The sequence below is a fragment of the Salvia splendens genome, chromosome 8 (assembly GCF_004379255.2).
Source record: "Salvia splendens isolate huo1 chromosome 8, SspV2, whole genome shotgun sequence".
In the NCBI taxonomy this organism is placed as follows: Eukaryota; Viridiplantae; Streptophyta; class Magnoliopsida; order Lamiales; family Lamiaceae; genus Salvia; species Salvia splendens.
This window is the reverse complement of record NC_056039.1, coordinates 4507483-4534688: the sequence shown is the minus strand read 5'-3', so window position 1 is coordinate 4534688 and position 27206 is coordinate 4507483. Positions and strand designations below refer to the sequence as shown.

Below are 27206 nucleotides of genomic sequence, written 5' to 3'. Positions count from 1 at the left end.
AAATTTCATAACTCTTATAGAGTTATACTCGGTGTACTTAGATTAAATCATTGCTCTTCTCTAAGGACTAGGATAAACACTTCTATTTTAAGTTGTAAAATTACACAATCATAAAAATGTACTATTAAATTACAAATCTGTATTATTGTTTATGACTCGTAAATCAAACACAAGAGATAAACCGTATTTTATTGGACCATGGTAGAATAAGTTAATGGATTTTGAAGACAATTATCATACTCCCTTCACGAAAAAAAAATGGAGTAGTTTTTATGTTTCTATTTTCGTGGTTCCACTAAAATTAGTAGTATACTATTGAAAATGTAAAATTACTCTAAACTTATTTATTAGTTTTCTCTTTCTCTTTTACTTTATTCACATTTTCCTAATTTATTACTCTACTTACTTTTTCTCATTAACATCTACTATATTCATATTTTCTCAAATTATGTACTCCGTACTTACTTTTATCTTTCTCTTCTATAGTATTTTGATTTCTCAATTTATTAATTACTCTACTTTTTTTTCTCTTTTTCTTATACTGAACCACATTTTCTCAATTTAATACTTACTCTATTCACACTTTCTCTGTTTTTATATAATGGCTTATTATTATCTAATACTTTTTTTTTCTCTCTCTAATACTTTATGAGTTTTGCATTAAAATTCAAGTCATCTACCCATAAAACTAAATTTTGATGAACAGAAAGAATATATAGTAAAAATAAAATAAAAAAAAAACTAAATGGAGTATGTCATTTTATGAGATAGACTAAAAACAAACGTGGCATTAATAAAATGAAGTAAGGATATGTTTAGATAGGTGAATGTGGGGATGGCGAAGCTCTTTTCACTGCAAACACTCTCTCCGCACATTGGAAGGCTTTTGTCCGTTTCTCTCTACATTAATCCATGCTTTTGGCTTTTCCCATCCCATGTGAGATTTCCAGCCAACAAGATGTGACCCTTCTTCCAACTCTCATAGTATCCACAATAGGTAGGTAGTATACTTCCCTCAACAAACCACTTTTTTTGTTCTCAGTCACTTGTGATTTGTTCACCGCTACAAAAAAAAATTTCACTTTTTTGGCCACATTTAACTTTATTTTATTTTTTTATATTTTAATTCAATATAGATTAAAATTATCGGACTATACATAATTAGAAAAAAACAGCTAATTAAATAAATTAAAATTGAAAACTAAATTTTCGTCGTATTAAAGTAAAGGGAAAATTATACAACGAAAATTTCATCTATGGAAAATCACACATGTTCTTCACGCTGCTCCCCCTCCCCTACGTGCACAGACCTCTTCAATCAAATCGGCTTGGAGTTGGGTATATACTGTGCTCCTGCGCATATCAGTGAAACGTTGAAGCAGATATTCATTACTACGTGGTACACCCATCTGTATCGGCGCGAAGGCTTCCCGCTGCACCTTTTGAATAAGAAAATCTCACGCGTCATTCCACAAATCATCTATTTTTAATAGCAATGAAATCTACAAATTTTAGAGAGACAAAATAGGAATAAAGAGTTGGAATGATGTGAAAATAATGAGGGGAATGAGGTGTATTTATAGGCAATTAAAATAAAATAAAAAAATGAAAAAAAGAATTGTCCACCGCCGCGGCGCAATCGCCGCATAATAGACCGTCGTGCTTGTCGCCGCGCCGCTCCCCACCCCGCCGCGTCCTCGCCGAATACTCGGCGATGGCCTTTCCGCTGCCTCTCACCCGGCTAAGTCGGGGCGGACGTTTCCTACACAATAGGCAGGTGCGGCTGCGGCGATTTCGGAGTGGCCGGCGCGCTGCCCCTATTGTGGATACCCTTATACCTACACATAACTCATAACACACACAGATATTCATCCTTCTCTCTCTTGCCCAAAACCTTAATCCCTCTTTTGGTGTTAAAGAACTTTCTTCTCTCACAACCACGATGACTTCATATTGCTTTTCTAAGTTCATCATATGTAGAATTGTTTAAAAGCTAGTCAGATTTTTTCCATTTCTCTTTTCCGCTGTAGCGTGTCGCTCAGGCAATTCATCATACACCTTCTCCACAATTGCAACCTTTATAAGGATGAAGTGAAGATGCAATTTCTGGGGGTAGAATTGTAATTTCCTTATTTACTCTTTCTCTCCTTTTCCAGCCGTCGTCTTATTATAGCCATAGTAGCAATAGGTATATTTTTCTAGATTTTTTTAGGGGGAAAAGTTTGGAAAGTTTTCTCAATTTCCGGTGGCAGAAAATCCCCATGACTCGAGAGTGAGATTTTCATACCAAAAATGGGATCTTTCAGCGGATTAGGGATCGGTTTGAGCTTTGTGTTTGGCTGCATTTTAATGGGCCTTGTAGCAGAGCTTTACTACCTCCTTTGGTGGAAGAAGAAACTCACCACCACCACCACCACCGCCACCACCAAAGAAATGCAAGAATTCAGCCTCCTCTTCTGCTGGAGAAAGCCCAAATCATTCGGCAACAGCAACAGCAGCAGCCAAGAACTCACAAATCCAGCAAATAACCACCAAGAAACCCAAGATTTGGAAATTGGGGGAAACAAAGAGCTTGCCCTCAAATGCGAGGAAGGAATTGAAGCAGAATTGATGAGGGTGCACAATCTCTGCGGCCCACCGAGATTCCTCTTCACAATCAAAGAGGAAAGCAAAGAAGATTTAGAATTATCAGAAGATGGGCGATCAAGAAAGGGGTCGAGAACAAGAAGCTTGAGCGATCTCTTTGTTGATGCCGCCCCTTTGGAATGCTACAGCCACCACGGGATCATCAACCCGCTGTTCGAGTCGCTGCCGGAGGCGGAGCTCCGGCGCCTGCGGTCTTCGCCGCCGCCAAAGTTCAAATTTTTAAGGGACGCGGAGGATAAGCTGCTGCGGAGGCTGGCGCAGGAGGAGGCGGAGAGGAGAATCATCGACCAGAATCTTCAGCAAGATTCCATTTTGGAAGATGGGTCCTTTCTCAAATTTCTTAATGTGAGAGACAAGATTCACAATCAGGCAAAGCAGGTATTGCCATTGCCTTCTTCTCCAACAAATTAGTGTAAAAATTTGGAATGTTTTGAGTTGGTTGAAATTCATTAGTAGTTTGCTACTGTGTGTTTGATGATACTACACCACACTACACAGTTTTTAATTGTTTTTATTTTGTGGATGTTTTTTTTTCTTGAATTAGTGGCATTCTACTGATATAGAGCAGAAATTCTTCTGAAAAATTGTGTTCTTGATTGATTTTTTGGCTTTCTGTGTTTGTTTTGAGTGAGTGGTGGTTAACATAGGTGATATTATCATTATTGTGAGGAAATTTATGAATTTTGCTGTGTGTCTGGTTCTGGTAATTTGGTGAGGAAATTTGAAATTTTGAGAATGAGATCGAATTGAATGAGATACAAACCTATTTGGTGTTTTCTAAAGAAAAATAGGTAGATTTATGAAGTGAAAAAGTAGGGAGACAAGTGGCATTGGCTATGTTGGAGTTAGGACCAAATAATCATTTATTTTCCTTTCTGTCGTTTGTTATTTTTTTTTATAAAGGAGAAATGTTTGTGTGTTTTGTTTGCTTTTGTGATTCGCAAATATATCTTGTTATTAAAAGAAAAAAAAAAGAAAAATGCAACTATTTCTTCAACTTTGTTGCCTATTGCTCTCACAGTTCTACTTTGTATAATAACAATTGAAATAAATATAAATGTCTGTTAAGGTGAAGTTTCGTTTACTCAATATATATTTCAATGGAGGTATTATCATATATATTGCGGATTTTGTATAAAATTTACGCAATAAACATTTCAATAAATGTATCATTATAGTAGTAAAATTTTAGGTCACGAATATATTTATAAAATAATGTAATATAGTGGAATTGTTATAAAATTTACGCAATAAACATTTCAATAAATTTCTTATTATAATAATATTTTTAGGACACGAACATAGTTATGAAACAATCTAATATAAAGGTATTGATAAAAAAAATTTCCGCAATAAACAATTCAACAAATGTATCGTTATAATTAAACTTTAGATCACAAGATATATTTACTCAATGGAGTAGTATATTAATATATGTATGGTCACATATATATTGTGGAATTGTTATAAAATTTACGTAATAAACATTTCAGTAAATGTATTACTATAAAAAAAACTTTGGTCACAAATATAGTTAAGAGAGAAGGTAATATAGCTAGACAAGGCAATGTGGTGGTTTGGCAATTGGCACTAAATCAAATATCAAACTTTAACTAACCGAATTAGAAAACAAAATTTGGAATAAACAGAAAATGAAAAGAAAAGGAAATCCAATAGAAGTATAATTGAATTAAGTGGTAGTATGAAGCATCCTACCATTTCAAATTCATGTCCATTTTAATGAAGAGCTCAATTAATCGCATTAAAATTAGTCATTATTTGGATTCTTTATTTAATTGCGCAGCCTATCATTCAACTTTTGGCCTGACATTCATAAAGAAGGTAAACCGAAATTTACTATACAAGACATTTTCTAATTTCATACTATTATAACGCATTGATCGAGAAAAATTATTACTATCATTAGCATTTTACATAAATATTAAATTATTTTTATCATTTAATAAACACTAATGTTATTAAAATTCATAGATACGAACATACGGTAATAGGTAGTGTGTAATTTACTTCTCCCCCTTTTTTAAAAAAAATTGCTTGAACTTAATTGATTATTGCAAATGATTGATCTTAGCTATGGTAGGGGTCTAGGAGCTCCAATTTTAGAGATGTGGATCTTGCTTTTCTTTTATACTGTAATTATTAAAATTGATTTATGTTGAACATGCACTTCTATCATTCCTTTAATTTTGATTTGTAATTTGGTGCACATGAGATGTCGAGTACTATTTATGTTTGACTGTAAAGTGTGGGATGATGTTTTTCTTTTTTATGTTGCTATTATATGATTTATATCGATATGAGAAGGTATCTAATATAGCCAAAAATGTTTGAGATCTCTTATTATGAATATAGTTGTATACTTGTATTAAAAATGCTATTTTAATTCATTAAGTCCATTTTATGATCCCGAAATTCAATGTCACTAATGTGTTGTACAAGATTATCTATCAATGTCACTAATGTGTTCTTGATCACAAGTTGATTTTTAATAATTAAAGATCACCATCTAAACTTTGGGTATTAAATTATTATTGTTTAAATTTAGATTTTTTTTAAAGTTGGATGCTGATAGTATGGAAGTTGATATTTCATTAATACGCATGCACTAATTAATTTGGATTATATTGATTAGATCAGCTCTATCATATTATAATATTAATTTGAAATTATATGTGCCGTACAACTTCGTGTACAAACATTAGATGTGTTTGATGTAATTATTAGGTCATGCCCTCACATGTGAAGTAGAGATGTGAGTATAATCATGCAATAGTTCAAAAGTAGGGTAAATGTATAAAATAAAAACCCAAAATAATTGTGCACGCGTGGGTAATACTATTAGTTTTTATGATAAATAGCAATAGTCCTTTTTTCTATATATTTTTCTCATTTTTAAAACGGATATGAATACGATATTGTGAAGTATAGCCACAAGTTAAATTTAATTTAAATTTGAAAGAATTGTTTGAAAAAGAGGCTCTATGATACATTGAATCTCATCATTTTCTAAGTTAAAGAGTATAATAATACCTCAAAACAAAAACTAAATGGTCAAAAGTTTTTTTTTTATTAGTGCTGCTTTAGCCGAATTAATATGTAATTGCGCTAGCTAGTCATGATATGGATGGGCACTGTAAATTGCACAATTTAAAAGTAAAGAGTAGTTTCAATTGTTGACAAATTAAAAAACATGCGACATTTGTCAACTTGTTTAGAATAACATATAAGATATTCCAACTATTTTCCCCTATACATACCCACAAGGCCACAAGATATCGAAACAGTATATAGTAAACTTACAATTACATATTCAAAATTTGAATTATAGGCGCAACGCAAAGCCGCAGATATTCACAAATTGTATGTCATAAACTCATAAGTGAAACGATACAAATATGTATCTTACTGCTATTATAGCGTTGTATTCAGATTCATAAATTAAATAGTATATATATATATATATATATATATATATATATATATATTATTTTTTTAGACTAATGTCACACACACATACATACATGTGAAAAATTATTATTCAAATCACAAATTTTCGTTAAATTCTTGTCAATCCGAATATGGAATATAAAATTATAATTTTGATTTTTTTTGCAAGAGCCTCATGAAAGACAAAATCATATACTACTACGATGTAACAACAAAACCTCGTTGTTTCGAATAATACATCATTATACTAAAAAATGAATATGGCAGCATTTTGCTCAAAGAAAAATCATCTTGTCGTTATATCATACGGAGTATTTGATTTGTCATATTTATTTCGATGCTGATCATTGAGGAATAATTGTGAAAAAATTAAAGAGTTAGGACTATGATTTTGTATTCTGATTTAAAAATTGTAGAATTGATAAGAAGTTAACAAAAATGATAATTTAAATCACAATTATTACATTGTTGTTCTATGGAGTATATATGAATCACACGTAACTAATATGTATATAGGTGATGCCCTTGCTTAAGTGCTTGTTTTGAATTTGTGGAGCCACATTTCACTTCTTTCATCAAAGTCAAAATAGTTAATACCCTCTTGAAATTTCACACCTAAAACAATTGTAGTACAATAAAAATAAAAAAAATCTAAACTTAATGAATCATACGTAGACTCATACAAGTTGATAGCATCATACTTAATTTATTTTGGTATTGTACGGACTCATAAAGTCATAATGCGTATAATGATGATAGTATGTTACAATACATACATATAATTTACACATTATACTTTAGTACTACTCCACTATATAATAAATTTGCATCAACACGATTTTATATTTTCACAAATTCAACATCACTTTTCAAAGTTGGATACAAATTGATCATGTCAATTTCTTTCCGATAATCGAGAAGTAAAACATTTACCTACAATTCCAACTATTCTTCATCTCCATCTATTTTAGGTTTGAATTTAATTAACCACTGACTCCGCTCCAAATCGTTTGCAAACATTACAAGCTACTCTACAACACATATATTAGCAAAGTTGTTATGTTCATTTCCCTCATCATTGTCTTCTTGATTTTTTCTCTACATTCTATAATAATTATTGTGTTAATGTTTATGTATCTGCCACAAAATATCTTGCGTCACACCAATATATCCCGTGCATTTGTTCATCTTAAGTTCTATTTTAGACGATTTTTTTTGTCCACATATTCAATTTGATTCCATATATTTTTTCGCGAGTCAATCATGTTTAAATTAACATTTAATGTAGCATAGATGCCCGATCAACGTCAACCTCCTAGTATTTTTTACTATCCTGCAAATTATGTAACTAAATTTTCTTAATCTTCAATATACATTTCCTATTTATGGAGAAACCACAATTAGTTATTACTATGACTATTTGGTAATGTATTGCTTTTTAGTAAGTAAATCATAAATAAACAATAGGCTTAACGTGTCTATAAATTTACCAAGTTTTGTTATATTTTAATTTGTTCCGCACTTTTCAAAATTTTGAATGACAAATCACAAACTTAAAAGATTCATCAATTATCAAATGATAATTTTTTTATGCAAATTAAATGTAAAATTGATGCACATATGTAATATTTTGGTGTTGTCATTGACATAAATGTGTATTAATGTGACGACATGGACAATTCAACGATATCGTTAATAGCTTAAAATACTAAAAATAGTTGCATAAAAATTGTAAATTGGGACAATTGATAATTTTTATTTTTCATGATTTATCATATAGTAATTTTTTGAAATGTGCAAGATAAATGACAATATTTGCAACTTTTTTACTCCATACTATAAATAATGTATTTGAATCCGAGTTCATAAAACCATCCACATATTTGGACACATCAGATAATCGCTCACAACACTCCATATATTGTTTTTGTGTTTTATTGATGTATAAAAATAAAATTAATATATAGTATAGTATATAATGACGAGAGAGAGAGAGGAGTGTGAATGGGCAAACTTTTCCCAAAAAACAAGAAGCGTGTCGCTGTCGTCACGCGATGTTGCCGTAAAGTCGCCCCCACTTTGATAGCACTACCCATGTTTAATTTAAACCCAATTTGCTGCCTCTTTCAATTATAACCAACTCTTCTTCCAATTTTTCAAACACAATTTTTACGTTCACAATACTAAAAGTCTAAAACTTATAATAAGCATCAATTGTATTTGCTGTACATAAGCTGTCGAGGTCCCACCACACGGTAGTTTTTTCTTCTTTTACACAACTAATAAAATATTAGTACTTGTTGTCAAAAAATTAAATTCATAGGATATATGATACATTCAAGATCGTCATTGCCAACGACATCCATCATTTGCATAAGTAGAGAAATGTGATAGCCCATTGGGAATAATATGAGTTTGGATCCATGAATTCAAAAACCCATATTGATTGGGTAAACGGGCCATTCTACTGGGCTGAATTAGATAATGGGCCCTTACCTAAATCCATATGTAAGCTGAAATTTGTGTAATATAACCGGTTATATAGACTTGTCACAAATTAAATCAAATTACTTTATAAGAAAAGTGAGAAAAACATATTAATCACAGCTTCATTTATTCCGATGTGACCTCACCATTCTATTTTCATGCATATCTTAAACTTTCAATCATAATAATAATAGCTCCGATATCACCACATTTTTCGTTAGGGATGTCAATGCAGCCCGCAACCCGTGGGCTGACCCGAATAACCCGCCAAATTTATAGGGTTAGGGTTTAAAATTTCTAGCCCGATAAAATTACAACCTGATTAGCCCGCACCCGATTAACCCGCAACCCGTTAGGGTCAGACCTGAAAACCCGATGGGCTGGCCCGAAAACCCGATAAAATTTCTATTGTTCTATTTGTTTGACTCCTAATTGGACAATTTCATTGATTATTTTTATAATATAGATAACTAAAAAAATAACATTCAATTTTATATTAAACATATAAATTATATATTAAATTTTTATTAATATAATAATAAATAAATAAATTAGAAACTTCTAATTCATTAATAAATATTTAAATTTGCAAAACATGTTTTAAAACATGCTTTAAAATATTTAAATTTATGTTTTATTTTACACAAATCTCAAATATTAGTATTTGATCATGTTTGTGTTTGAGTTTAAGTATATATCTCAAATTTATCATAATTAAATATTTATATTTTATAAATATAACTAATTTTCGTCATTATTTATTGGATTGATCCCATGTTAATTTTATAGGTAGCAACCCGATTAACCCGCTGGGCCAGCCCGAAACCTGAGCGTTTAGGGTTAGGGTTGAACTTTTATAACCCGAAAAAATTTCAACCCGATTAGCCCGCAACCCGAGTAGGGTTGGCCCGAAACCCGGTGGGCCGGCCCGATTGACTTCCCTATTTTTCGTATCTCATGTGATATCAAAACCTAAGAACATTATAATGCGATTATTTTATATGTACATATGAAATACTATTTGCTATTTCTTTATAAAATCTATCAATAAATTTGAAGTTTCTGTTTTTCCATTACTCCAGTTATCAAAGCTGAAAATCGAATGAGTTTTTCCCTACACTTTCCTTACATATAATTATGTAAGAATTGTGTAGGTACATATTTAATTCACACAGCCTATTATTTTTACGTATTAATACATATTTTAGTGATGAGCATTTCTCGGAAAGTGAAGTGTAGTAGTATTTTATGCAAATCTGCATGGGCTGGATCTAAAGTGGGCCCTACCCAACTAATCACACCACCATACTTCTACTTAGGGCTGGGTCGATACGATATATCGTATCGAAAACGTTGTATCGTATATCGTATCGAAAATATCGATATGAAAGTATTTCATATCGTTATCGTATCGAAAGTTTCGATATATCGAACTTTCGATATGGATAATATCAATATCATTATCGTATCGATATTTCGATATATCGTACCGAAATTTGATGTATCATTCAGAATAATATATCAAAGATCGATATGATTTCGATATATACGGTATATAAAGATAATTCAATATGTATTGATTTTAAACTTCAATATGTGTTGAATTTCAATATGTTTCGATATATATTTATGATTTTAAACTTCAATATGTATTGAATTTCAATATGTTTCAATATATACGGTATATATCGATAATTCAATATGTATTGATTTTAGATATAATTCGATATACTGAAAATATCGATATAAAACGAATAAGGAAATTCATATCGTTATCGTATCGAAAACTTACGATACGATATCGTATCGTATCAAAAATTACGATATACCGAAAATTCGATAATTTTTCGATATTTTTTAATACGAAACAAGCGATATATAATTTTTTCGATATTTTTCCCCAACCCTACTTTTGCTTATAAAGTCTAATGCATTTAATACCTTTTGAGGTATACGAGCAGTACTTACTAGTATTATATTCATACACTCTAACACATATACAAACTATTTCATATTTTACGTTGAAAGTTAGACTTTGGGAATTTGCAGCTGTATAAATCTACAACTTTCGACTATTTAAAAATTGGTTTCTGTATTTTTTTTTGCATAATGTAAAAGTACTAGTAAAGGTGCATTTTATGCAAAGTTGAGGTGGTCAAAAAAATAAATAAAACTTACTACTCCTTTTTATACAATTACCCTAAACTCAAAGTTAAAATTCAATTTCCTTTTTATTGAAGTACTAGGTCAACTCTTAATAATTATCTTTACGAATAATAAGATAACACCATAATTATGCATTTTGTCCTTTTATTTGAATTATGACTTAGTGAAACAAGAGTAATGATATTTGTTTTACATAAAACAAACATGCATATTGTTAAACATAAAACTAGTTTCATTGATGCGATTACACATGAAGGAAATTATAAGACACAAAAAAGAGACCGATATTGAATATTGTTGTGTGTGATCATATGATCGTTTAGCATCACTCACTAATTAGCTACTGTATGTATTTGTACCCAAATTAGTGACTTATAATGCGTTGTTTACTGAAACACATGCCTAAGATTATTAATGCTGATGTGCTTATTAGGGCTAAGTAATTTCGAGGCAAGTATTCAAACTTTGTCTATTTTAATGTGCCTAAAAAGAATTTGTCATGGTATCAATAGTCGATCCTAATTATTGAAGCATGACATAATTTAATACATTTAAGCGCAATTAATGTGGACGACAAGTGCACACCATTGTCTAAGGGGAGCATCTTCACTTCATATAATCATTAGATTATAACTATACCACAGGATTAACATTTAACTAATGCACCTACTTTTACATATCTACTACTATTATTTTAAGGAGTGTTTGGATTTTTGAACAATGAAAAAATATCTTAAATTTTCATTGTGTTTTGTAAAATCAACGCTCTCAAATTGTACGACTAACCGGATAGTTGAAGGGTTTGGATCCCTTGCTGTTAGAAACATCACATTATTTTATTAAAATAAATATTAATATTATAATATTATACTTTATAAATATTTTATTGTTTGTTTCTAACAGCACCCCTGTTGTGGCTGATTGCACAACAGAGGATCCAAACCCTAGTTGAAGTATGCTTCACCGAAGCCAATGACACAGGTCTCAATAATTTCATTTCGAAATATAGTTTTGCGCATGTGAACTCTAAAGGTAGTATTTCCTGCATATACATTATGTCAAAATTATAAAATAAGTATAGAAAAATCACCATCACATTTATGTTTGATTTTGGATCAAATATTAGGTTTTTATTGTCAAATAGTCCCCAAAGAAGTGTATTATAAACTTACAAGATGAGTGAAACAATCAAATAACAATTAATTAATGCGTGTCACAAAATGTAAAATTTCCAAACTAACATAAGACAATTAAATTTATTGCATTTTGCCTTGTAAGTTAGTAGTAACAAATATTCTATTTTCTGACTGGAAGTGAGAAATGACTTTTTGACCTAATATATATCTCGATGCCACAATACCATTACTTTTTCCTATAATTATATGTTACTCCATGTTTTAACTAATGTACAATTTATTCTTGAATATCATAGACAGAGATAACTTAATTAAGAACAACAATCTATCCCTATAATCATATTGGATTATAATTCTGATATGTGTGTGAGATAAACCATCAAAAACCACAGCTATAAGTTTATCTCTCTCAAATGTGGATTGTAACTGTGATTTGTGTGTGAGATAAACCATCAAAACTCACAGTTATGAGTAGATGGCACACGTATTAATTTTTGAATGGATTTAAGTTGAATTAATTAAAATATAGATTAAATATGTTTTCTCAAATGAAAACTACGTACTACTTTATTTATTTTAATTCTAACCTAAAATAGTTAAAAATAGATTATTTGCCTATAAATATACAAATCTTCAACATTTTTTTTATTTTTTCCTAAATTTTAATTTTTAAAATCTAAAAACATGAATTTTGAGTTTTAGTAATTAAATCCTATTATGACAACAAATTATATCACAAAATCATTTGGCTTTTGATTTATGCATGTTATTCTTACCTAGATATCATACTAATCTTTTCTATATCGATTCAATTTTACATGATGTTAGCTTGGTTTAACTTAGTTGAACAACGTCCAACTATATGATGGCCTAACTGATGCTGTCATCACTTCCTTAATTACTATTTTTAGCAAGTATTTAGGGATATGATCAGATTCATTAATTTGGCATATAATATTCCTTTCTTAAAATTCATAAACTTATCTTTCGAACTCTACTAAAGAAGCAAAATCTTCTTATATTTATCTCAATATTCTATCTTCAAAGAAGTAAATCCATACACAAATTTATGAAATACTAGTATTTATGTACTCCCTTTATCTGTAAAAAAGTGTCATTTTATCAGACCACCTTTATCGGTCATTGGAGTCGACCTCCACGTAATTTTACAATTAAAAAAAAAAAAAAAATCTAAACATGGGTCTCTCTCTCTCCTCGACCCATGTCGCTCTCTCTCCTCAAACCAACCGAGGGGTCTCCCTTCTCATTTCACCCTTCAGCCAATGAGGTTGTGCCAAATGGCACAATTTCATTGGCTGATATTTTTATTTTTAATAATTAATATATCTTTAATGTATTATATTAAAAAATTATAAAATTTATACCAAAATTCATAATTTTTCTTCCTCTATAAATAGAGACCACATTTGCTATAGTTTTGCACACAAAAAAATATCATCTTTTCTCCTCCTATAATCCTTATTGTTTAGTAGAATTTCATATTTTTTAGTTTCCCTTGTTGCTAGCTATGGAGGATGATGAGGATATTATATTCTCTGATTCCCAAAACTTCAACCCTTCCCAAAATATTAACCCTTCTCAATATTATTTCCCAAAACTTCAACCCTTCCCACATTTGCTATTGTAATTTATGTTTTTCGATAATTTTACAATAATAAGTATTTCATGTAATAATAATAGTATTAAAAATAATATAAAAATAAATATATAATAGTGGGGTTGGGTGGTCATTGATAAACCATGAAAATATGTGTGGTTGGGTTGGGTGAATATTAATGATGTGGAAGATGATGTGGAGGAGATAGAAATGAATTAAATATTGAAAAAGTGGATGATTGGGTTGGGTTGGAGGGTTGCTGATAAACATGGTCTCATTATCCCATTTTGTCATTTCAGATTTTTCGTGATTTAAATACTCCTATTTACAATTTTCTATTTTAAGTGAGTGTATCACACTATTTAACTAAAGTTTACGCTAATGATATTATAAAATTAATATAAAAAATAAAAATCCACACTTCACTAATTATTTTTCTCATTTTTTTTATAAAATCAAATAATTCTTGCCACGACTCACGTTAAAATTGAACTAAAAATAAAATAAATAAAATAGCTAAAATGAAATGAATATTTAAAAACAGTAAAAGTAACCGTCATATTTGAGCCGGCAATCGGAAAGGCAGTGAAAAGTTAAAAAAAATAAATAAACTCACTTCCACCATTGTCGTCGAGCTCTCTCTCTCTCTCTCTCTCTCTCTCTCTCGGAGAATTTCTCTACCTAATTCAACCAAGCGCCAGCTCAAATTTAGCTCCCGCTCCGTTGACTCCAATTTCTTCTCAATTTCATCGATTCTTCTTGGCGAATTCCCCCCAGATCTCCCGGCGATGGAAGAGGACGACAAGGCCGCGCTGTCTCGGAAGCTGATCGATCTGGTTGGCGAAATCTCGGCCTTCTCCGACTACAGAGCCTCCGTGAAGAGGCAGTACACCAATCTAGCTCGGCGGCTGAAGCTGTTGACCCCAATGTTCGAAGAGATTCGCGATTGCAAGGAGGCGCTGTCCGAGGATTCGATCAGAGCGCTGGCGGAGCTCGCAGGCGCGCTGGAATCGGCCAAGGAGTTGCTCCGCTTTGGCAGCGAGGGGAGTAAGATTTATCTGGTCGGTATGGCGTGGTTTATGGTTTTTTGCTCTTTTTTTGTGTTGGTTTTGAGCCATTTTTGTTCCTTGTTTATCTTTGGTTTTGGATCAGTAAGTGATTGTTTTTGTTTGTTTTATTGATCTGCTTGGGCTACAATTGTTCATAGGTGTATTCTGAAGTTGATTGTTTTTTTAGTTTTTAGAAACGAATCAGCATTGTTAGTAAGAACAAATAAGGATTTATTGGTAGCATCTCTTAGGATCCCCGTGAGGCAGATTTTGGATCTCATACATGCTAGTTTCAATGGTGTTTGAGGCTGTTGCACGACTTGTTTATGTAGTGGACTGTCTGGCATTAGTTGGAGAAAATGCAGGAAGCAAATTGAAAAAGTTTCATTTTGTATTTAAGATCGGAGTCCGTGCAAAATCCCTTTCCATTGGTGGGGTCTTGTTTGCATTCACTGTGTATAGCGTAGTTACCGCCGCAATTTCTTTGGAATATGCTTTGGGCGGATGGAATTTGGTTCGACGCGCCTAAAGTTTGCAGCTTCACTGTCATGTCTACGTTTTGCAGCTAGTTTTCCAATCCTTTTCCACTATTTTTCTGTTTGATCTATTAATCATAACTCCATACCCACAATGACACTACCATGGTGAAGGAAATGATGCTATAGACATCCGGACTAAAATAGTCTGAATCGAAAGCTTGAGAGACAGTAGAAACTCTACATTCAGATGTAAAGTCCTAATGGTGCCTCTCCATTCCTGGGGAAGACAGCCGCAATTTCTTGCTAATAATGGACGCCGTCCCATTTTTGGAATATTCTATTCCAAATTACAAGTCCAATGTAGAAATCATATGGTCTTTACTTGTTTTGATTAATGCAATTCTCGGTGTTATGTACTGAGTCAGCTTACATAATCTGCTATCATGCTCCTTATATGGAGTACTAGATTTAATGTGCTATGCTCCCATTCTCAAGTCAAAAGGTTGAGGAAATATGTTGAACTATTTTGCAAGATAGTTTAGGGTGTTCACAGTCTTACTCAACCTTTGAGCTTGGATGGAGACGGAATGCGTCAGCATGTTAGATCGTGGTTATTATTAAGATGTCTCATGTGGGAAGTCCACAAAGTTGATTCCTAGTCAAACTTAAGAGTCCAAATCTGTATTACTCAACAAAAAGCCGTTGCACAGGAGAAAGAAACATAATTCGAAACAATATTATTTTGACGTGTCCTTTTTCATTAATTGGCAACTTTAGCTGCAGTTATTATGATAGGTTGAAAAGGAAATTATTTCGTTTGTCCTGTAGTAAAGTCACGACGTTCACGCGATCCCTATATGATTTATGGATGGTATTCACATGATTACCATAAAATTTTGTGGATCTACATAGTAATAGTAATGCCTCTTGGGGCGTGATAAGTAATACAAGATCTGTTTAATCATTTCCTCTTCTAGATCCATGGAGCTAGGTATGTTTTAAGAATGTCAAAATCTCTCTATCTGTACATGTATAATTTATTGCACGTAAGTCTATATATTATTTCATACGTTACTTAGATCAAGTAAACTTTGGTATCTAGTAGGGGCATCTGTTCAATCTGCCTGTTTACCCTAAGATTTAGGGTGATTATCTAAATATGCTTAAGAACGTCAGTCTTTCGTGCCCCATTTTTCAGATACATTACTTGGAATTCTTGACATAAAAGCATGAAAACATTGAAGCTGCATACATTCCTTTCCCAGGAATGTTATCAAGCAATTAATTCGTTCTACTTCCAAATCACTTCATCTATTCATCCCATGAAGTATGGTTCTAACTAATTGTATTTAACATCAACTTTTGTCTGCTATTGGTTTTTCTTGAGTGAAGGGATTTGAAAAGGCATGAGCGATTTAGCCATTTCATTTATGAATTTACTCTCCAGTCTAGCTGTCCAAAAGTGTCACTAATTGGAAACTGCAAATTTTACAACAACAAGATAAAGTTTGCAACTTACCAAGGAAAACACTGTTTTATACACTTGTCTATTGCATTACCTAGTTTATCTGCTTTTTGCTTATATGAGGACCTTAGGAGAATTCCGATGGATCAGGAGAAAAATAATCTCAATGCATGAGATGAGAGAAAATAAGGGGAAGATATTGGTGAATACTCGAAGGATTTGATATGCCCCTTGGTCAAAGACAATTGTTCAATTGCTAGCCACAAAACTTACCTATTTTCTAAATGCTAATTTAGCTTGAGAAACTTTGCAACATGTTTTCCTCCAGAAGGCCGTGCATTATGTTCTTCTTTATTTGATCTCCTTTCTCAGAACTTAAATGCGAATGACGTTTGTCACAGACAAGAACTTTGGTTCATCCAAATGTAATAAAATCTCAAGTGTATCTTTGCATGCAGGTCTTAGAGAGAGATCAAATCATGAATAGATTTCATGAAGTGACAGCTGAGTTGGAGCGAGCTCTAAGTGGCATTTCTTTTGAGAAACTTGACATATCAGATGAAGTTAAGGAACAGGTAAGATATCATCCTTCAGATTATTTCTTGAACTTCTGTTATTTACTGCAACCCTGTATTCTGTTTTTTTCAGTTCCAGTGTCCAATTATGGGTTGATTGATTTAAAAATTTCACTCTTGTTGTCTGATGGTATAATAATGTGAAGTTGAATCTTTGACTTACTGAACTATCTTAAATCACTAAGTATATCTTTAAATATTCCCAGGTTGAGCTTGTTCTCGCTCAGTTCCTAAGAGCCAAGGGAAGGGTAGATGCACCAGATTCTGAGCTGTATGAGGATCTGATGTGTATTTACAACAAGAATAATGACGCCGGAGAAGATACAGATGTATTAAGGAGGTTGGTTGACAGACTACAGCTTAGTGATATTGCTGACTTAACCCAAGAATCACTAGCTTTGCATGAGATGGTTGGAGCCACTGGTGGAGACCCAGAGGAGAGCATAGAGAAGATGTCAATGCTGTTAAAAAAAGTTAAGGAATTTGTGCAGTCAACAAATCCGAATATTGATTCCACCACAACTGAGAATTCTACCCCAACAAGTAGTGGTGGAAAAGTACTGACAAATCAGAAGAGCCTTGTTATACCAAATGACTTTCGATGTCCTATCTCCTTAGAGTTGATGAAGGATCCTGTCATTGTCTCAACAGGACAGGTACCTTCTTAGATTCTCTTCCTTACTGAACAAAGCTGTGCCCTAGCTTCGACTAGTTTTTTTTGTCATAAATGCTCATCCGTTTAATCTCTGAATGACGCCTGAATATAACGCATTTCTCTGCTGCTAGTTACTTCCATGTAGTAAGGGCTACATACAATGCTGACTGCCTTGCACCCACAGTGTCATTTCCCTTGACTTTTGAATTGATAAATCTAAATAATGGAATTATGTTAAGATGCTTTAACTTCTTGATAAGATTTTCTTGCGAGTAACAGCTAGATGACGACGTCTTGGAGTCAGCCCTATACGGGTCCTTTTTTGTTTCAATCAAAGTCATGCCCATGTTCATGTTTGAGGCTCTCTCTACTTCAGACCACCATCCCTCCAAGTTTCTGAAAAAAAATTCTTGTACTTATAGCCACTACAGTATTCCATATTGTATTGTTTATGCTTCATTATCACACACGAAAAACAGAACTTTTATCTCTAGAAAAACTCTGAGCTGCAAATAGCAAACTTCCAACCACCGAGGCTTTCTACTTCCCCCATCCTCTGCTCATGGTATAAGTTCTCCTTTTCTCCCTTATGTGGAAGTAGATTGCTTCTGTCATCTGAGTGGAAGTATCTTCCCCTCTTCTTTCAAAGATCTTTCTCTCTGGTACATTTGAAGATTTTGGTTTGAGGGTTAATTACTAGGTCTGTGGCCCAGATTTAGACATACACAGATTCTATTGAATTTCTTTTGTTTTCTGTTAGTAGTATTTTGTTCTCTGTTTGTTTTTGTATGTGGATTTCTTTTCTGATTGAGAAGATCGCATGCATGAAAACTTTGCAGTTCTCTGCATTCATTATGTTAGAAGGCTTTCTTCAGCTAAAAAAGATCCCCAAGATGCTCACAGTCACACACGCGCACGTTCTTTCCCGCACACAGTCACACACGATCATATGTGCTTTCTGTGTCAATGTATCTGTATAATCTTCTAAAGTTGTATGATCAAATGACTAGATTTTTACTTGTGTGTTCCTTCTCCTGCAGACATATGAAAGGTCGTGTATCGAGAAATGGCTGGAAGCAGGGCATAGTACCTGTCCCAACACACAGCAAGCTCTCACTAGCAATGCTCTAACACCAAATTACGTTCTTCGAAGTCTCATAGCTCAATGGTGCGAAGCAAATGGCATTGAAGTACCCAAGAGACCGGGCAGCTCTCGCCCCAAGGCTGGATCTGCATGCTCCCCTGCAGAGCGTTCCAAGATAGGAGCCCTTCTCTGTAAGCTTACATCCGGCAACCCTGAAGATCAACGGTCTGCAGCAGGTGAAATCCGTCTCCTTGCAAAGCGTAATGCTGACAACCGTGTGGCTATAGCTGAAGCTGGCGCCATCCCCTTGCTTGTCCAGCTTTTATCGACTCCTGATTCCCGCACACAGGAGCATGCTGTTACTGCCCTTCTCAACCTTTCCATATTCGAAGATAACAAGGGAAGCATAATATCCTCTGGTGCCGTGCCTGGTATAGTGCACGTGCTCAAGAAAGGGAGCATGGAAGCGCGGGAAAATGCTGCTGCCACACTGTTTAGCCTCTCGGTGATTGACGAAAACAAGGTAACTATCGGTGCTTCAGGGGCAATTCCTGCATTGGTGGCGCTCCTCAGTGAAGGCACCCAAAGGGGGAAGAAAGATGCCGCAACAGCGCTCTTCAACTTGTGCATATACCAAGGCAACAAGGGTAAGGCCGTGAGGGCGCGCGTCATTCCCACATTGATGCGACTGCTCACCGAGCCTCAAGGCACCATGGTGGACGAAGCGCTCGCGATTCTGGCGATACTGTCCAGCCACCCCGAAGGAAAGTCAGCCATTGGAGCTGCCGAGGCAGTACCCGTTTTGGTGGATGTCATCGGCAACGGCTCAGCCAGGAATAAAGAGAACTCTGCCGCCGTGCTGGTGCACCTGTGCTCGGGCGACCAGCAATACCTTGCCGAGGCCCAGGAACTCGGTGTGATGGGGCCACTGCTTGAATTGGCGCAGCATGGGACGGAGAGGGGCAAGAGGAAAGCCACCCAGCTGCTCGAGCGGATGAACAGATTCGTAGAGACACAGAAGGCAGCACGGGCAGCGCAGGCGGAGAATCAAACACAGAATCAGGCGTCCCAACCGCCGTCGTCCGGTAACGCTGAGATGAGTTGATGATTCTTGATTTTGTTGATTGTTGTTGGTTTTGAGTCATAGCTTGGATAGAGGGGCAAAGATGGAAGATCATCTGCCCATCCTAATTAAAGTAATTTATTGTTTTTAAGTAGAGAGAGAAGAAAGTGAAAGTGGCCAAGCTATGACATATTGTGAATTGCCCATTGAACCATGTATAATACTTCCTACAAGTGTAATCATCATCCTCAGTTTTTATTTAACAACATTCTTGTCTTCATACCTTGAAAAAAGTGACTCCTTTGCAAAGACTCAGCCCCAAAATAATGAGAAATTAAGGTTTCTATTTCATTTTATTATTTTCATAATGTTGCATTCTCTTTCGGTGCTAAGCTCCTTGTTGCTCGTTTATCCTTTGATCAATAGAATATTCCATTTTATTATTTTCATAATGTTGCACTCTTCTTCATATTATCCATATGCTTACCTCTTTCGCATTTTGTCACGCGACACTTAACTAAATCTTATAGTAGTAGTAACTAGTACGTATTTTTCTACTCCATCATTCCCTGAAATATTATCATAGTTATTTTTTAAAATGTGGAGTATTAGAAAGTGGGTTGAAAAAGTTGTTACGATGTGTGTTCTACTTTTAAAGTATTAGTTTTATAATAAAATGTGAGTGAGAATAAGTTGATGAAATGTGTGGTCCATTACCAAAAATAGTAAAAAGTGAAATGTGACAAATTTTGTGGGACGGACGGAAATGGAAAAATGTGACAAAATTTTAAGGACGGATAGAGTAGTTGAAATTGTAAACCAACCAACATTATTGCAGCTCCAAGAAAATATATTTTCTTTCGATTAAAACGCATTTTCTTACTAGGAATTCACTACTTAAACATGACACAATTTTGGTTGACCTCATGATAAGCTTTATGTAAGCAAATTATCAAGCTATGTTAGAGTTAAAAGTTTAATTGATTACAAAATCAAAACAAATCAATATAACTTGGTTATATAATCAGAACAAGTACAATATTTCGATAATTTACAAACATGCGCAAAACCATAATTTTAATAAGTTTGAAAATTAACACACTTCCAAAAAAAAAAAGAAAGAAAAATATCTGAAACTTGCATCGACTTTTAAAGTTTTGGACATGCAACGGAAGTCCAAATTTGAAAAAAAGATGAAATCAACAAGATTTGAAATATAGGATCTGGCCTATTCCTAGCAATCCCATCAAAAAGTTTGTTTCTGAAACTAAAAGCCCCAGAGAATAAAAAGGCAACAATCGCATTATAATTGTCTGGTAGCATCTTATAATTCCATTTGTTCATCCATTCAAGAATCAGTAAAATGAAGTTCCTATGTCATATCTATAATTAAAATGCATAATCTATGTGTTTTTAGGCTACAAAATCAATGTTGGTAACACTAAAATAGATTATGAAACATGATATGGATATGAAAATAATGGTTAAATCCGAATGAACTGGATTTACATTCCTTTCCATTCAAGAATTCTTACGTGTTTCCATCCTGAAAAGTGGATGAGTTCTTTTTCTTAAATTTTAAATAAAACGCATACAATCTTTCCTTCAACTATTGGAGATTCATAGTAGCAATGGAATATGAAGGGTAAAAACAATAATAAAAAGATTTAGTTACACCAACCGCTATGATGTGCATTAAGGAAAATTGCACACATATAGTATATAATTAATTCTGAATGATTTCCTAGCTAGTAATTAAATTATGCTTCAAAACACAAAGAAAAAAGAGAAAAATATATCATAAACTCTGGGTCCTAATTTTCTTGATCTTACCACACATAAAATCCCTGAGAACATTAGAAGGAAACATGGAGTCAATTTCATCAGACAAATCCAGCAAATAAACCCTCGCCTTTCTCTTGTGCAGCAGTGGCACTGCCTTAGGTTTTCTCGGCGGCGGAGGAGGGCATTTCGGTAATATCAAATCTCCACGATCCTCCGCTTTTGGCGTAGTGCACCCTCCATCTTCATCTTCATCTTCAATATCTCCTCTAGCTTCCACCTTGATCTTCAGAGCCGGAGTCGAAATTGCTAGGGTTTCAACATGTCGTTTCGTCGTCACATGCAAATCTTTGTCCTTGCAACTCATCATGTTTGCAACTCCCATTAATTAAGATTTTTTCACTATGAAATGATAATGTTGCTCTTGTTGAAATATCTAGGGTTTTGGTTATATATATGTGGTGGTTACGTTAGTATATATATGAGGGGTGAGAGTTTTTCAACAAATATAATCATCGATTTTCTCTATTGATTAATTTAGTTGACTTCTTTTTTTCATGTTTTGCCTTTTTCCCAATGTTTTTTTGCTTGTAATAGTGTGATAATTGAATTAGAAAATGTTCTTTTTGGTGAGGAATCCAATGCAAAGCAACCGTTTCAAATTCACTAAATCACATTAAAAAGAAGCAAAAGAGTGTGATATTTCGCATTGCCTTTTATGATGCTCTACTAATTTTTGTGCATCTTACACTTTGTTATAGGAAAAGATGCACTTTTAGCTATACCTATTTTTGTTTTTTTCTGCATGCAAGTATCATAAGCTTGATTTTTCTTTCTTCAAATTTTATTTGACTATGGATTTCTCCTATCTATGTGTTTCGCCTATGGAGTATCAATGTTGTCTCTATTTTGGTAATTTGTATTGCGCATTAACTTTGTAGAAAAATAGAAGAAAAAGGTCAAGAGTCAAGACCTATCACAATACATTGATACATTAATTTGTGAGTAATGTCGGAACTGAACTGAATTGAAATGAATCAAAGACATTCATTGGATACTTCCTCACCTGATGAAACAGAATAATTAAAGGTGAAATAATATTTATAAAATAAAAAACAAAGATATGGCTTATCTACTAAAAAAAGTTGGTTATATCCCCATGTGAAATTTGGGATAATACACCAAACCTAATGGACCAATCCCTTGACACCCCCATCACTGCATGGCCCCAATAATTATAATGCACTTCTCTTCCAACTCTACCATCACATTTAAGATTGTTCAACTCTTACATATCTCCATTCACATAGAATAAATGAATGATTAACCAAAAACACAATTTCTTCTAGTCTAATCGGAAATATTTTTGTTCCTCTATCTAAGTACCTTCAATATTCCAATTTCCCACTCATATTAATTCGTTCTCTAGAAGCCAACAACCTAGAACTAAACTACTAGTACATAATTTTTAAAGTCCATTTTTAAAATTGTAGCTATTGCTAATTCATAATTGAAGTTATCACTAAACTAGAACTAACCCTAAGTTTTAATTTGTCATGAGGGCCCACGCCAAAGAAGCATGCTATATGTTGTTATTCAAGTGTACAACACATTGTATTGAGTGGCAACATGCATTATTTCTTACCATGGTCCCTTTTCATATCATCTTAGGATTCCCACTTACAATTTGGATTCAAATTTTTTTTCATTTTCTTTATAATTTGCCGCCTATGTAGTGGAGGGGACATTATTGTTTTCTGAATTTCATAATGCGGAGCAGAAAAGGGAGGGGTCATGATGCCAATAATTATGAAATATGTAGTCTAGCTAGGGAGACAATAATAATGTATTAAGCGTTACTGAATTAAATGTCAATTCAAAGTGTTCTTTAATACAGTACCTATATATAGTCCGAGATTGTGACAAATTTATTTTGAGATAACACAAGATTTAATCAGTTAAATTTTCTGAAGTAAAATTTATGTTTCTTTATGGTGCCAAAGCTTAAAATGGACTACATGCAATTGCGTGTTAGAAATAATCGAATCAATACATTTTTTGCTTTGAAAGTTGTGTTTTTCGATGAAAAATAAGTGGTATCGCTGATTTAATTTAATCTAATTATAAAGCATTTGTGAGAAAGGAAGAGAGAAACCGAGATCAACGCTGATTTAATTTAATTCCCAAAATATAAAATTAATCGATAATTAAGTTGATCATCGATAATGTGATGATAAGGGGGGCATTAAGGTTACAAAGCAAAGTGCACACACTCTCATGCCACATAATTACATATCATTAACCACTTCCCATGCATGTCCCCATCGGCCATCATCTCACTCTCTCTAGATCTCCATTTCATTATACACATTCTACTACTATTATATTCTTACATTTTTTTTTCAATTCTTATCCACATGCTCACACAAATACGTCTAGTCGACAATAATTGTGTCTAAAAAATATGAGAGATACGTACGTAAAAGCTCCTAATTAATTAGTAGTATTAAATCAGAAGATGTATGGTCCGGATCCTTTTCATCTATCATTAAAAACAGTAATATAGTCATAAATGAGCTAAATTTGGAGATCATTCGGTGACAAATTAATTAGTTAGAACATACACAAAAAATCGTACAGTATAATACCGTACATCAATAGTATTTGTTAGCAGTCTAATTATTTTCAGATTTGAAAGTAAATAGAATCACTAATATGTCGTAGATAATATGCATTGCATGTGTCACTGTTACAAATTTATTTTAGTAATCGTGAAGGGGATAAAATATTTATAGCAAATACTAAAGATGCAAATGGAAAACACTCAATTTGGATAGCTGCTGATGCATCCTATTTTGGCCCAACTGTATCTTAATTGGGCTCAATATTTCTTTTTCATAAATTTATGGATATTCTGATAACAAAAAATTCCTAAGTAGTAGGCCGGCCCAGTATTGTGTATCTAAATTTAGATTTGGAATTGAAGCATCTTGGCCCAGTTTATTCCATAGTATTATAAGTTCATGCCACACACCACAAAAACAGACTAAGCTAGAATAGGGAACACTTAAATCTTTATAAAAAAACTAGTATAATTTTGAATAGGAATTATAATGATAGAGATTACTTTGTGTTGGACTTTTCTGTTGACTGGCTAATCTTCATTGTAGGATTTATATATTTGTTGAACTTTTGTGTTATCAAAATATTAGGCATAGAAATAAAAACACTTGGATTTATCTAACTGTTAAAATGACTGCTCTTGAATCTTGATGCGTGGAAAAACTAGGGGTGGATCAGTACGGTATACCGTACCGAGAGTGTCATACCGCATACCGTATCGAAAGTAGCGGTATGATAAAATTCCATACCGATACCTTACCGAATTTTCGATATACCGAAGTTCGGTATACCGAAAATTCGGTATGATAATTTTCAATACCATTATCATACCGTTATTACCATACTTTTACGGTATACCGAAATACAGTACGGAATACCGTAATACCATTATACCTGTTATAAAAAATCTAGAGTAAAAGCCAAAATTGGTCCTGAACATATAGCCATTTTACGATTTTGGTCATAAACATTATCTTTTGGATTTTTTGGTCCTGCACATATGGACATTTGATCATTTTGGTCCTCCGTCAATATTTCCGTTAAAAACTAACGGTCAACATTATCTTTTGGATTTTTTGGTCCTGCACATATGGACATTTGATCATTTTGGTCCTGCACATATGGAATTTTGATCATTTTGGTCCTCCGTCAATATTTTCGTTAAAAACTAACGGTCAACGGCCGATTTTTGACTAAAACAATGGGTTGGGTCGGGTCGTGTTTGGGTCGGGTTTGGGTTACACGTTAAGAAAAAAATAATATTTTCTTAAAATCTAAGCATAATATTTTCGTTAAAATCTAAGGATAATATTCTTAAAAAATTAATTAATATTTTTTAAATAATAAAATTAAAGTATAGTATTTTTTAATTAATTTTTTCATGAATTTGAAGAAAATATTATGCTTAGATTTTATTAAAAATAATTTTTTAATTATTTAATTTTATTATATAGATTTAATATTAATATACTTTAATTTTATTATTTTGATTAAAAAATGATTATTTTAATTTGGTAATTTTTTATTTTATTGTGTAATATCATGTTTAAATCGTATAATAACATCATGTTTTAGTCGTTATAATATTTTTAATCAACAAAAATAACTAAAAATTAAAGTTTTATAATTTTTTAATTAATAAAAAAGAATTAATTTTTTTCTTAACGTGTAACCCAAACCCGACCCAAACACGACCCGACCCAACCCATTCTTTTAGCCAAAAATCGGCCGTTGACCGTTAGTTTTTAACGAAAATGTTGACGGAGGACCAAAATGATCAAAATTCCATATGTGCAGGACCAAAATGATCAAATATCCATATGTGCAGGACCAAAAAATCCAAAAGATAATGTTGACCGTTAGTTTTTAACGAAAATGTTGACGGGGGACCAAAATGATCAAATTTCCATATGTGCAGGACCAAAATGATCAAATGTCCATATGTGCAGGACCAAAAAATCCAAAAGATAATGTTTAGGACCAAAATCGTAAAATGGCTATATGTTCAGGACCAATTTTGGTCTTTACTCAAAAATCTATTATAAATTTATATCTAAAATATAAAAATAACATTTCCAAGTGTTTAACTATTTGAAAAAAGTTCAAAAAAAACTTCAATAATCCAAAACAACCAAACCTATACCCAGAATATTTAAAATAACATTTCAAGTGATCAACACTATCTTCATTTCTCGCAACCTTGTTGTCTTCATACTCACAATCCCACAAGAAATCTTTGAAGATGTCATCCTGCATTTGACAATCTTTATTAATGGTCGAGCATAATCACAATGACAAATACTATGAAACAACCAAACCAAAATAAATATATGAAGTGTAAAATCCATATATCGACACCACCTAATTAACTATGAGGATGAAATCATTAAACTTAAACTTGATGAAACCATCATAAGATTACTACTAATATTATGTGCCAAATGAAAGTAAAGTAAAATAATGGCAACACAGAAATATATTAAATATTTTAAATTTATATATATTATATCGAATATTCGGTATACTGCGGTATACCGCATGTACGGTATATACCGAAGATTCGGTATATCATGGTATATCGCGGTATAGGATATTTGATACCGTTGCCATACCGAAAACTTTCGGTATACCGAAAACCGGTATTTTCGGTACAGTAAGTCCGATATTTCGGTATGTCGGTATTTTTTCCAACCCCTAGGAAAAACCATATGGATTGACAAAGTCATTAACTCTTCGGTCATCATTAAGCAACACAAATTTGATTCTGATCTACTATATAAATTCGTCCAAATTAATTGATTCGTATTTAACATCTCACATCAATTGCTCATTTTCTATTTTTGCAAAGCTAACTCTTATTATTTCTTCCACTTTAATATTTATTAATTTAAACTCGTAAATACTTTTTTAA

General features: G+C 33.0%; 2 protein-coding genes across 2 annotated transcripts; both read left to right on the top strand.

Moving 5' to 3' along the window:
- The first annotated feature begins 1297 nt into the window (after nt 1-1297).
- On the top strand, nt 1298-3230 carry LOC121743796. The gene has a single exon (XM_042137165.1). It carries the CDS (start codon nt 2293-2295, stop codon nt 3055-3057), a length of 765 nt encoding a protein of 254 aa, XP_041993099.1. The 5' UTR covers nt 1298-2292; the 3' UTR covers nt 3058-3230.
- A 10882-nt stretch (nt 3231-14112) lies between these two features.
- Nucleotides 14113-20154, top strand: LOC121745251 (U-box domain-containing protein 13-like). Its single transcript, XM_042139078.1, has 4 exons — nt 14113-14582; nt 16973-17089; nt 17296-17745; nt 18785-20154. The coding sequence occupies exons 1-4, from the start codon at nt 14310-14312 to the stop codon at nt 19931-19933; spliced, it is 1989 nt and encodes a 662-aa protein (XP_041995012.1). The 5' UTR covers nt 14113-14309; the 3' UTR covers nt 19934-20154.
- The last annotated feature ends 7052 nt before the right edge of the window (nt 20155-27206 follow it).